The 14,461-nt window shown below is 35.8% G+C and overlaps 1 protein-coding gene across 13 annotated transcripts in view; it reads right to left on the reverse strand.

Annotated features, from left to right (window-relative positions):
• The window catches only part of LOC105491738 (N-alpha-acetyltransferase 16, NatA auxiliary subunit), a 249,151-nt gene that overhangs the window by 33,119 nt on the left and 201,571 nt on the right, over nt 1–14,461 (reverse strand). For all 13 annotated transcript variants that reach the window (XR_011614870.1, XM_071081439.1, XM_071081438.1 and 10 more), the window contains 2 exons: nt 12,433–12,528; nt 6,725–6,831 (listed from right to left, as the gene is read on the reverse strand). Coding sequence is in view for 12 of the 13 variants with exons in the window: in XM_071081439.1 (XP_070937540.1) it covers nt 6,725–6,831; nt 12,433–12,528 (203 nt within the window). In the remaining variant the exon portion in view is untranslated. The remainder of the gene's footprint in view (nt 1–6,724; nt 6,832–12,432; nt 12,529–14,461) is intronic.

Genomic DNA, 14,461 nt, shown 5'->3' on the forward strand with positions numbered 1-14,461 from the left:
ATTCAACAATGGAGGGATGGTTCTAAAAGGTTATGTAATAACTAAAAGGGATAATGAAGATTATATAACACCACAGTAAAAGCTTATGAAACTGCTGGGGCAGGGAGGTGGGTGCAGGTAGTTCATACCTAGAATCCCAGCACTTTGAGAGGCCAAGGCAGGCAAATCTCTCGGGTGCAAGATTTTGAGACCAGTCTGGGTAACATAGTGAGACCCCATCTCAGGTGCGGTGGCTCACACCTGTAATCCTAACACGTTGGGAGGCCGAGGTGAGCAGATTACCTGAGCTCAGGAGTTCGAGACCAGCCTGGGCAACATGGTAAAACCCTATCTCTACTAAAATACAAAAAAAAATAAAATAAAATTAGCCAAGCATGGCAGTGTGCGCCTGCAGTCCCAGCTACTCCAGAGGCTGAGGCAGGAGAGTCACTTGAACCCGGGAGGCAGAGGTTACAGTGAGCTGAGATAGTGCCACTGCACTCCAGTCCCTGGTGACAGAGCAAGACTCCAAATAAAAAACAAAAACAAAAACAAATTTTAAAAAAGAAACTGCTAGGGGGAAAAAGAAGAACAAAATTTATGGTCAAAATGACTACAGCTACATAGATACACCATGATTAAATTCACAGTTAAAAAAAAAAAACTGTGAAAGGAATTACATTAAAAATGTTCTTAGAGCTAGGTGTGGTGGTTCGCACCTGTAATCACAGTGCATTGGGATTCTAAGGCAGGAGAATCACTTGAGGCCACAAGTTTGAGATCAGCCTGAACAATACAGCAAGACCCCATCTCTACAAATTAAAAAATTAACTAGGCATCGTGGCACGCATCTGTATTACCAGCTACTCAAGAGGCTGAGACGGGAGGATCACTTGAACCGAGGAAGTCAAGGCTACAGTGAACTATGATTGGGCCATTCATTGCTCTCCAGCCTGGGAGACAGAGCAAGATGTTACTTCATTTATTTATAAAATAAATAAATAAATGTGTAAATGCCTTTAAATTGTATAGTCATGAGGTGGTTTATAACTGGGTTTTGTTTGGGCTTCCCTCCCATTTTTTAAGATCTTTCCTCTGTTTTCCAAATTTTCTATATTGTGATTATAGCACTTTTTTGATGAAAAATTACTTCTAAACTTTTGTGCCAAGTTACTCAGCACTTTTACTATTTGAGAACATGGAAACTGATGGAAGAGTGCTACAAACTTACACAAATGCCAACAGAAAAGTGAGGAGATAAGATTCCTTATAAATATCATCAATGTGAAAAGTTAATACACAATACATATTAGTTGTGTACCATATCAAACGGCTGGTCAAACATCTGACTCACTGTCCCACTGGACAGCTTATCTATGAGCATTACAGAAATAATTTGTTGGCATTATGACTCAGACCACCAGCAGACTATGGTACATATAAAATCTTCTCATTAAACTGCTACAGATGTTGTGAATACTATGTTAGTCGTTTCCAGTTTTGATTTTTTATTATTGCTGTTAATGCCAACTCTGGAACAGAAAGACTCTGAGGCCCAATCAAAAATACTACTAGGCAAGGTTCTTTATTCACACTTAGAAGAAATGGACACTATTTTATAGAGCCAGTAAACAATTATTTACAATAAAAGTTTGATCTGGGCTGGGCGCAGTGGTTCACGTCTGTAATCCTGGCACTTAGGGAGGCCAAGGATGGCAGACTGCCTGAGCTCAAGAGTTGAAGACTAGCCTGGGCAACACAGTGAAACCCTGTCTCTACTAAACTGAAAAATTAGCCAGGCATGGCAGCGTGCACCTGTAGTCCCAGCTACTCGGGAGGCCGAGGCAGGAGGCTCGCTTGAACCTGGGAGGCGGAAGTTGCAGTGAGCCGAGAGTGCGCCACTGCACTCCGGCCTGGGCAACGGAGCAAGACTCCCTCTCCAAAAAAAAAAAAGAAAAAAAAAAGTTTGGTCTGATACAATATGTGAGAGACTACAATACAAAACAGATGAAAACATCTGTGCACTTCAAGTATATAACAGTTATTTTCTAAAAGTAGGAGGTGTTCTTCATTTTTTTTTTCCCTGAGACGGTCTCAAGTCTGTCGCATAGGCTGGAGTACAGCGGCCTGATCACAGCTCACTGCAGCCTTGTCCTCCAAGGCTCACGGGATCCTTCCACCTCAGCCTCCCAAGTAGCTGGGAGAGAAGGCACATGCCACTATGACCAACTAATTGTTTTCGTTTTTTGTAGAGATGGACTCTTGTTATGTTGCCAGGCTTGTCTTGAACTCCTGGTCTCAAGTGATCCTCCCACCTCAGCCTCCCAAAGTGCTGGATTATAGGCGTAAGCCACCATGGCTGGCAAGTTGTCCCCTTTTTAACTACTCATAAGAAGAAAACAGTACATATTACCAGAACATTTAAAGGTGGTTATTACCTATAAATACACAACTGATATTTTCAATGAGATGACATCCACAAAAAATTAAGTTAGAAATATTCTTACCATTATCTTTAGTAAAAATGATACGATTTCAGTAAGGCATGACAGACACTGGAATCCCTATGCTATATATAGCAACCTAAATTGTTTGTTTAGTTTAATACTACTTAACAGATTTAAGGTACATAAAAAATATCTTCTATAGGTTAACAAGGATATACAGGACTTGAACTCATCTCTGTACCAAGCAGACCTAATAGACATCTACAGAGCTCTCCACCCCAAATCAACTGAAGATACACCCTTCTCAGCACCACATCGCACTTATTCTAAAACTGACCACATAATTGGAAGTAAAGCACTCTTCAGCAAATGTAAAAGAACACGAATCACAACAAACTTGTCTCTCAGACCACAGTGCAATCAAATTAGAACTCAGGATTAAGAAACTCACTCAAAACCACACAACTACATGGAAACTGAACAACCTGCTCCTGAATGACTACTGGGTAAATAACAAAATGAAGGCAGAAATAAAGATGTTCTTTGAAATCAATGAGAACAAAGACAAAATGTACCAGAATCTCTGGGACACATTTAAAGCAGTGTGTAGAGGGAAATTTATAGCACTAAATGCCTACAAGAGAAAGCAGGAAAGATCTAAAACTGACACCCTAACATCGCAATTAAAAGGATTAGAGTAGTGAGGGCAAACAAATTCAAAAGCTAGCAGAAGGCAAGAAATAACTAAGATCAGAGCAGAACTGAAGGAGATACAGACACAAAAAACCCTTCAAAAAAAAAATCAATGAATCCAGGAGTTGGTTTTTTTTGAAAAGATCAACAAAACTGATAGACCCCAAAGCCTCACTCAAAGACTGGCAATTTTTTTTAAGTACTTTTCAAAACAAGTAAGCAAATGTATATCATCTCAGCAAGTTATCTGTTATGGACAGGACATCTATATTCGAACGAATAAGAAAACAATATTAACTTTAACAAAATCTAACTTAAAAGGGGTATAAATATATTTTTAGTAACATTTTATTCTTATTTACAAAAGAAAAGAACACCTTGATATCAGAATTTATAGATTCTATTTCAACATTAAAGAAAGCTGGGAAAATGAAAATTTCTCCTTTTCTTCACCAAAGATTCCTTCCAAAACCTCACTGACAAAAGTAAAATGAGGGCCATTTCAAATACCTACCTATGTTTTAAAAAACCTTATGGAACTTGGCCGGGCGCAGTGGCTCATGCCTGTAATCCCACACTTTGGGAGGCCAAAGTAGGCGAATCGCTTAAGGACAGAGTTCAAGACCAGCCTGGTCAACATCATGAAACCCTGTCTTTACTAAAAATACAAAAAATTAGCTGGGCATGGTGGCAGGCACCTGTATTCCCAGCTACTTGGGAGACTGAAGCAGGAGAATTGTTTGAACCCGGGAGGCAGAGGTTGCAGTGAGCCAAGATAGTGCTACTACACTCCAGCCTGGGTGACAGAGCGGGACTCCATCTCAAAAAAACAAAAACAACAACAAAAACATTATGGAATTTGTCTGACAATCACTCATTGCCTTCCACTCTACCCAAACTCTAGTTTGTCAAAAAAATTAAAATGCTGGAGACATTTAAGAAATACATTTCTTGCAAATGTACTACATTTTAAACTAACTTCAAAAGACAATTTCATTTTCATGCTACCAACATGAATTACTCTATAATATTTGGAAACTTACAAACAATAACTGTTTATCAGACTTCACCTCCTTGAAATCCTTCCTTGAAAGTTAAAAATCCACCTAACTGCCAAAAACAGGTTTCACTGCTGATTAGAAATGTGCAGTTTTTTAAATGGTTTCATGGGGTGCAGTGTACACTGCTCAGGTGATGGGTGTACCAAAATCTCAGAAATCACCAGTAAATAACTTATCTGTGTAATCACACACCATCTGTTCCCCAAAAACTACTGAAATAATTTCTTTGAAACTACAAAAAAAGTCAAACACAAAACTTACAAAATTTAACTAAAAAATATTAAAAAATAAATAAATAGGCCGGGCGCGGTGGCTCAAGCCTGTAATCCCAGCACTTTGGGAGGCCGAGGCGGGCGGATCACGAGGTCAGGAGATCGAGACCATCCTGGCTAACACGGTGAAACCCCGTCTCTACTAAAAATACAAAAAGAAATTAGCCGGGCGTGGTGGCGGGCGCCTGTAGTCCCAGCTACTCCGGAGGCTGAGGCAGGAGAATGGCGTGAACCCGGGAGGCGGAGCTTGCAGTGAGCCGAGATCGCGCCACTGCACTCCAGTCTGGGCGACAGAGCAAGACTCCGTCTCAAAAAAAAAAAAAAAAAAAAAAAATTAAATAAATAAATAAATAAAAGGTTCTCATAAGTAATTACAGATACATGTGGCCAAAATTATTTGAGAAACAGTTCTTAGACTTGCAAATTTTTTCTCACTATACTAAATTGAGATAACCTGAGCTCAATTTTCTGCAGTTTAATTCATTTTGCAAACACACTTGGTCTTCTGGCATTTCTAATAGCATTCCTGTTGCTTGCTTTAAAATTAAACTAAAGAGACGGTTCCTATAAGAATTAGTGTATTCTCAGTGCCTTATTCAAAAATATAATTTTCATGCTTTATATAAAATACCAAAAAAATGTTTAACATTTTTGTAATGGCAACTTTGGATCAATATTGGAAGAATTTTTAAAAAGTAAAAAGCCTATGCCTGCGAACAACACCCTGTGAAAGCCCTGTAATAGCTTAAGAGAAACAAATCCTTTAATGTCCACTGCAGTCAGCAGCTGCTGCAAGACCGTTATAAAAGAAGTACTCTAATTCACATACATAAGATTTCTTTTTATTTCTGACATTTTATCCAACCTTTCTTCTCTGTCACCCTCACCAAAAAGAACAAAAGAATTTTACCCAATGTTAAATAATCTACAGAAATTATTGGCAGGCACTGGGTACACGTTTACATAGGAATCAATCACTATTTCTCAAAAAACTGACAGCAGAAACACTGCAGTCAAATAGACCATACAACAGACATTAAAGAATCGTTAAGGGTTTTGTTTTTGTTTTAACATAAATGATGTTTTATTCTAATTGGGTACTAGAGATCATCAGTTGTTTCTTTTGTTTATGAAACCTGCTGCCACCGGTAGGAAAATGCCAATCAGCTATATCTACAACTGATATTTCCAACATTGTATTATTCACAATCAGTGCAAATTTACAAATTATTATGAATCAAAGCTAAATAAATAAAAAATGAAAGAAGCTTAACTAAAAATTGTTTTGGCATTTCTAATAAAATCTTTTCCTTATCCACTAGTAACTTGAAAAAACTGACTACAGAAAAGACAACAAGATTTTAGACTTTAAAAAGTAAGAAGCAACACTTGGAAATAAAAGTATAACTTGCTTTCTATTAACTTTTAATTGTCTTTCTAATTTAAGACCAAGATTTAAGTGCCTATTTTCTAAAAAAAAATTTTTTTTTGAGACGGAGCCTCACTCTGTCACCCAGGGCTGGAATGCAGTGGTGCGATCTCAGCTCAATGCAAGCTCCACTTCTCGGGTTCCCGGCATTCTCCTGCCTCAGCCTCCCAAGTAGGTGGGACTACAGGCGCCCGCCACCATGCCAGGCTAATTTTTAAAATTTTTATTAGAGATGGGGTTTCACCATAGATGGTCTCGAACTCCTGACCTCGTGATCTGCCCAACTCGGCCTCCCAAAATGCTAGGATTACAGGCGTGAGCCACCGCGCCTGGCCTATTTTCTAATTTTAAAAAGCAGAAAGACAATTCTTTATTCAAGAACTAGCTAAATCTGTATTTATTAAATGCAGCCTACTGATTAAAACTAGTAATTTACACCAGTAATTTGACCAAACTGCATTTTACTGTTGCACTAACTCAATTACTCAAGCTCTAACTTTAAATGCATGCATAACTAATTTAAAAATCCATAATCGTACCATAAAATAATAATCATAGAATAAATATATACCTTTGGTAACAATGTCAAATTTAAAATGCTACTAAAAGAAGTATATCCATTAAAAATAAACAATCTTTATAATTGTAGTGCTTTCATAAACCCTCTTACTTTGATATCACTTATACTACAGGCATATAATTTCAGTACATTATTAGACTGAAAGTAAAGTAACATTACTAAAACAGAGAAAATGCTTAAGTAATAGCACATTATTTACATGGACATCTTTCTACAATTTAGTAAAAAGACTAAAGCAAATCTGAATAAATACCAAATTTTACCTTTTCTGTATTGTAATATAAAGATTTCAAAGTAGTAAACAAGGGTGGGCATCCTTTACTGAAGTTAACCCTCAGGAACTTATCCATTAGTTCTCTAAATCTTTCACCTAGAAACAAAAGCATACTTTGTTATTCTTTGGTTCATGCAAACAATTCTTAAAATGATTTTCTAAGTAAAAATAAAGCTCCCTCAGAAACAATTATGCTCCTATCCAATTTATAAACCCAAAAAGTCAAACAGTTTTAAGTAGAGTAAAAGTTATCAACTATCCATTCTGAATTTAGCACAATATCAAATATCTTTCCTAATCTCTCACTGACTAGCACACTCAGTCTACAGCTCAAAACCCTGCAGATATGCAAAAAGCACTCTGCAGCAGACTATTGTAACCAGCACTATATTCAAGTGATAGCCACAAGATCTTTTTAAACACTAAGTTGGTATTTGCAAATGTCTTCCCAAATCAATTTGTCATTTACTTCAACATTCATTCATTCATTCCACAATAATGTGTCAAGCACTTACTACATGCCAGGCACTGTTCTAGGTATTGGGGATATAGCAATGATTAAAATTTAAAAAAAAAAAAAAATTAATTCTACCCTAGAGAACTTAACATCTCAGTGAGTGAGGCCAACAATAAAGTAAATTGATGTTAGACATTAGACTAAGCTCTGGGTATTCTAACATTAGAACTAAAATAAACAATCTGTTTGCAACATCAAGTACATAATTCTTTCATTGCTAAACCCCTACAAATGATTTTTGTCATCACCTTTTGAAAGCAGAGAGTATTCAAAGAATTTTAATTTTAAATACAGAGATATAAGAACTTTTTGACAGTATGAACTAATACATAAGGACATGGATTTACCTAATCATTTGGGGAAAAAAAAACCACATATATGTCATGAACGATTTAGCCTCAAGTAGGATGATTGAAATGACCTCCTAAGATTTCTTAATGAATCACAACACTGCACAACAAAATCTAACAACCCAAAATGGTTATTTTTATTTGTTGTGACTGACCATGTTGAACAAAACATGCATGCATACTCAATATAATTAAATGTCATACAAAAATTTAACTCCATTAACTATAAAGACTGTATTCAGATAATCTCTAATCTCTTAGATCATACACAAAATACTGGGGTGTTTTTGTTTTTGTTTTGAGACAGAGTCTCACACTGTCACCCAGGCTGGAGTGAAGTGGTGTGGTCTCAGCTCACTGCAACCTCCACCTTCCAGGTTCAAGCAATTCTCCTGCCTCAGCCTCCCAAGTAGCTGAGACTACAGGCGTGTGCCACAACGCCCAGCTAATTTTTGTATTTTTAGTAGAGACGGGATTTCACCATGTTGGCCAGGATAGTCTTGATCTCTTGACCTCATCATCCACCTGCCTTGGCCTCCCAAAGTGCTGGCATTACAAGTGTGAGTCACCACGCCTGGCCAATACTGGTCTTTTGAAAAATCACAGATTACGAAGACAACATAAAACTTCATCCTGGGTTAAATTACACACCATTGCTTCTTTAAAAGTCAAAAGTAGTTTCAGAGACTGCATCTTTCCAGTAATTCCTCTGGTGTACGACAAAAGCTAACAATATTGTGGGAGACAATAAGAGACGCTGTTTCTTAGAGGAATGCAGACTTCTCCACTTAATTGTGTGCAACCTTGGGCAAATAACTTGTCCATTAAAAACCTCGGTTTTATCACTGTAAAATGAAGGCAATACCATCACTGGCCTCAAGAGTACACTTGTATGGCTCAAACGAGGTAAGACATAACAATAAACAATGTCTTCCATATAGTAATCACTCAATAAATGCCTCATCTTCTCTGATATCTGACAGTTTTTATATTTTAGAGTTAATATTTTGTTTTCTATACTTGGAATCAACCGCTGAGAAAACAAGCCTTTTATCTACACGGCAGAAGCCACTCTGAACTCCTCCTTGGTCAACTTTCTCAGTCTATTCAGATCACATTGGCAAATCTGATTTATTAGATTGTGCAGGTATGAAAAAAATGACGAAGCTCTTTAAGTGCTGATCCAGGACTAATCTCCAAATACGGAGTTAAGTGAAAAGAAAACCCAGGTTCGCAGCAATTCATCAATCCATGCTACCGCATGTTTGCAAAAAGCAGGGTGAGGGGTGTGACCTTAAACAAATCTCCTACACACATTTTTGCTCACACATGCACAACATATTTGTAGAAGAATACACCATCAGCTGATCACAATGGATGTCTGCAGGGGAAGTAAACTTAGTTGCCAAGGGACAGACAAGAAAAAGACTTCATGAACTTATAAACTTTTTACCTAATTGGCAACTGTGTGAATTTATCACCTAAACAAGAAGCCGACACAGCTACCCAACTGCTTAGTCACACACCATATCCCCAAATTACTTATGATTTATCCATCTCATTTTTTTCATCAATTATTATGTGCCTCTTTAGCATTACTGCTCACAAAACAGGTTACCTAAATAATTCTCAGACAGATACACAGAATGATGTCCCCAAAACATGATGTCCCTGTTTATACTAATTCCTAAAATAATTAGTGTAAACAGCAAGAATAGTCTGTTTCTGATTCACTGGAAATCCATTCTAAATAATGGAGCAAAATTTAATTAGTATACTATGTTTAATACTCTGGATTATTTCCTTCCCTCTCTCTACCCTTCAGCCAGTGCATAATAGAACATGATGAATTGAACTAATTATTTTGAAAAGTACCTTTATCCCTTCATTATTTTTAGAGCACTTAATATTTTCGGGTGTTAGAAAATTTCCTTCTTGTTCTGTGGTATGAAGCCCTTTTATCTAAAAAATGGAAAGGCTTTATCAAAACTTTCACCTTGCATTCTCAAGATGCATCATTTTTCTTGAGGAAGATCTTACTGCTTTTGATAATGCCAAAATGGTTTTCTAATTGATCATGAAAGCATTTCTAGACAGGCAAAAAAATCATGAAATATTTGGCTTTGCACAGATAAAATTAATATTTGCATAATTTTATATATATTCACTGGAGCCTTGTAAATACACATATGTCAGAATCTCAAAGCGATGATGACCTTGAAAGCCCATGCCATCAGACCCCTCCACTGAGACCTGTTTTATAAAAAGATTTTTATGACATTTCAAAGACAGCATGTCCAAGAGAGTCTAGGATGGTTCCACTTTAACCTAGATCACACTTTACAGTAAAAAAAACTCTAGGCTCTTTCAGTAAAAATGTATTTCCTACCCTATACTGCCACGTATTGAGGGCTTTTAGCAAACTTATATTGCCTATGGAAATAAATGTAGGCAGTATAAATCTGAAGCTCCATGTTCCAAATGAGAAAAAGAGAACAAAGAAGTCTTGTTCGTAATCTTAAAGCTAAGCGAGGTTTCTTTCTTTCCCAAGAAGCATATGAATGCAGTTTAAAGCTCCCAAGGAAATATTCCCCCCCACACACAATATATTGTGAAACACAAAATATACGTTGAGACCAATAAAAGGAGGAGAAGTCAGGCACTAAAGACCACATATGGTATGATTCCATTTATTTGAAATGTCCAAAAACAGGCAAATTCACAGGTACAGAAAGTAGACTGGTGGTTGCCAGCTACTATGGTTGAGGGGTGATAGAGAGTGAAATAGGTATGGGGTTTCTTTTTGGGGTCACGAAAAATTTCTGAAAGCAGACAGAGATGATGGTTGCACAACATGATTAATATACTAAAACACTGAATTGCACACTTTTTAAAAGTGAAGTTTATGGTATATGAATTATATTTCAAAAAAGCTATTATTTTTTAAAACAAAGAGGAGAAGGAAGAAATACAGAAATGTAAGCTTAAGCATCTTCCACAAGACACTTTTATTAGCGAAAATACTCCTCACTACGCATATACTCCCATCTTTGAAATTCACAAAGTGTATATTAAAAGTTCTGAGAAGTCCTATAGAAACCTGATAGCTGTGTCTAACCCAGTTTCCCAAACTTACTTGGCTGAAGAACAGCCCAAGCACAAGCACACCAACAACCTCCCCACCAAGCCTATTAATATCCACTTGGACTTAATGTTCCCTGGAAAACATTAGAGAAATTTGCTCTCTGTATTCTACAAAAACAAAACAAAAAAATGGAGGATCAGAAAAATACTATTCTTCATATGTGGAACTGAAATGCAATAGTATAAAATGAATTTTTAAAATCAACTTCTATCTACTGTCTAATCAAATACATTTCTAAAGGGTATTTCACATATTTCACAAGCCAACTAAAAATTTTTAATTTTCATCAATCTTTTGGTAAAAATAAACTTATAACCCAAGAATTTAAACAAATATTTGCCACTCTGAGAATATAAAATATACTCCTCACCTCTCCAGAATACGTTTAAATGATATTAGCTTTGTAGAGTCTGACTTGTATCAAAATACCAGAAGTCCCAATATACAATTCATAATCTCTAGTACTTACAACTAAAAATAAAGACTTCAACAAAAACATATACTTTTTTAAAAAGTCAACAAAGATATTAGCTACCTGAAGAGCTAATATACTGTCCACCTCCTATGTAGCCCAAAAGTAAATGAGTTCAGCTACATACAATAACTCGACTCAAGGTCATGAATATCCTATTGTACAATAAAAGCAAATCACAGAATACGTACCAGAGTACTCCTAGTTATATAAAGTACAAAAGCTGTTTTTATTTTCAGGAATACAAAATACATGGAGCTCTAAAAATAAAAGTAATGGCATGATAAAAAGCAAAACTCAGGAAAGTGGCTAACCAAGTGAATGATGACATTCTGTTCTTAAAACACTGTGGTGGGTGCAAATAGCTCACAACTATTTCTTTGAATGTATGCTCAAAAAAGAAGATATAAAACTGCAAAACTATAGCTTGAGCCCAGGGGTTTGAGGCTGTAGTGATTGTGCCACTACACTCCAGTTTCAGCCTGGTAACAGGGCAAGACCTTGACTCAAAAAAAAAAAAAACTTCAAAACTTTTACCACTCAAATCATGATACTACATATAATTTGTCACTAATTACAGGGAATTTACCTTCTAAATATGGTGTTTTAAAAGTCACATAAGACAAGCAGTTTTTCTACCAATACATAATATTTGTACATACTTAGGCAGTACATGATATCGTTACATACACAGAACGTGTAATGATCAAGTCCGGGTATTCAGGGTATCTATCGCCTTGATTACTTATCATTTCTATGTGTTGGGAACATTTCAAGTCCTCTCTTTTGCTATCCTGAAACATACGATATATTGTTCTTAACTACAGTCCCCTTACTCTGCAAACACTGAAACTTATTCCTTCTATCTAACTGTACGTTTGTACCCATTAACCAACCTCTCTTCATCTCCCCCCTACACCCTCCTTGCCAGCTCTGGTATCTATCATTCTACTTTCTACCTCTATGAGATCAACTTAAGAAAAGCAGTTTTATATTTATATAGATAACTTCAAATATTAAAATCAACATTTAGCTACACATTGAAGTATAACACTCTTATTAACAGATAAATAATAAATTCACAACTGTTCACTCCCAACTCCAAGACTGCTGTAGACATAAACTCCCTAACAGAAACACGTTTCCAAAATATAAATTAACATTGAGTAATTTCGGCAAATAATTAGTATTATAAAAGACATCCTAATATTACCTGGGACAAGAGTCAAAGGTAATCTTCTGGGTGTAATTGCTTTGGGGTGCTGCTTACTAATTTCTTCATAAATTTGAAGCCTCTCTTCCAAAGTGCCTATTATCAGTAAATATGGGTGAGATTCATAGCATCAAAACTTTTATCCATGGTAAAATGCTAACAAACTTTTAAAATGTCATATAAATAAAACTGCATTAACAATATTAAAGCTGCTTTCAATTTTGGCAAAAATGACATGTAAAACTCTGTGGCGGAGAAATACTATAATCAGTTAAGTCACTGTTTTAAACTCATCTCCAGAGAAATCCAAAACTTGTTTCATCGCAAGATTCTAAATACAACCCAAATCACATATACAAGCCATCACAGACTCAAGATATGCTGCATTCTCTATATTCCTTTAGCATACAACTCATGGAAAAGAAAATCTTTTTATAATGTATCTCTAATAACATATCTTACATAAACACTCTGAACCAAAGAAACCTACATATATCCCCATAAAAGCCTATAATGTCTGTTGATTAGGCTCAAAGGAGCAACACTTTTAGGATTATGATTGCAAATGTTTAAAATATAAAAAGATAAACTAAACTTCCATGTTAACATTAACACTTAAAATCTTCAATGAAAGTCCATTATCCTTCCAAAAGACAAAATTATACTTCTAACAGAAAGTTGTATCTTCCCTCCCAAGAGCCACCTAATTTTGTAGTACCACATAAAGGATGTATCTATACATAAACTACTTGTTACTCTGAAACAACAATATGCAAGCAAACAGGATCTGGGTGTAGTTTATCTTTCTAAAATAATGTCCTGCATAATTCACAAAAAGAGATTTATAAGCTACAAGATAATTTATAGTAGAATTTTAAGAAAAAGCAAACCTGTTTTAGAACTATAACGTTTTAAGTAGATCTTAATCCAAATTCTGTCGTCTAAACCACAGAAAAATAACTATCCTAAGAATAACCCTGGGTGCTAGCAAACAAGGTATCTCTGTAGTGAATGTAGTGTTTATAAGTATTGACACTCAACATTAATATCAAGCATCAAGATTGTAAACACCATGCTTGAAGAGGTGTGATCTTGTTTAGACTCATTCCTTCCCCCAATAATATGTTTTGGAGCTCCAATTTGGTTGGATTTTAAGACCAAAGATATGTGTGGGGGGGAAAAAAAAACCCCCATTCTCTGTTAGTAATTTGGAGACTTCACAAAATATTAAAGACCCTTATACTAATACATAAATGCTACTGCATATAAATATTTTTAAAATATTCTCATATTCATGCCTCATCTTAGAGAAAGACAAGCACCAAGTATGAAAAAAATTCTCCACTACCCTAGATATAACAAGCCGTATAAATGTAATCAAATTAAGACAAAACTAAAATTCAATATCCTAAAGTCACAAGTTGAAGCTCCAGAACTTACTATGAAGAAGGAAAGGTCATAAGCTACCTAAAACAATAAAGTAGTGTAATTAGTTTTGTAATCAATACATTTTATAGTAACCAAGAATCCTGATATATGGAACATATTATTCATTTTAGTAAAACATTAAAATATTTTTATTAATAGTAATGTTACTACTTTAAAGAAAAATCATAGTTAACCCATGTTTTCAACCTTCATGCATATGAATTTTGCTGTTCTCTTCAGATTATTACTTTAATCAATATTGTGATTTTAATCATTTTCTTAAAAATATTTAAGAAAATAAACTTTTAACAATTTGCAGTGTAAAATTTTAAACATAAAAAGAACATCTGAATTAATAAATACTAGTGAGGATACAACAATTAAACTTTTCTTGTAGCTTATACTACTATAAATGAATGTGGGTAGCTACCTATTTACCAAACTTTTTTTTTTTTTTTTTTGAGACGGAGTCTCGCTCTGTCGCCCAGGCTGGAGTGCAGTGGCCGGATCTCCGCTCACTGCAAGCTCCGCCTGCTGGGTTTACGCCATTCTCCTGCTTCGGCCTCCCGAGTAGCTGGGACCACAGGCGCCCACCACCTCG

This window comes from Macaca nemestrina, chromosome 16 (assembly GCF_043159975.1).
Source record: "Macaca nemestrina isolate mMacNem1 chromosome 16, mMacNem.hap1, whole genome shotgun sequence".
In the NCBI taxonomy this organism is placed as follows: domain Eukaryota; kingdom Metazoa; phylum Chordata; class Mammalia; order Primates; family Cercopithecidae; genus Macaca; species Macaca nemestrina.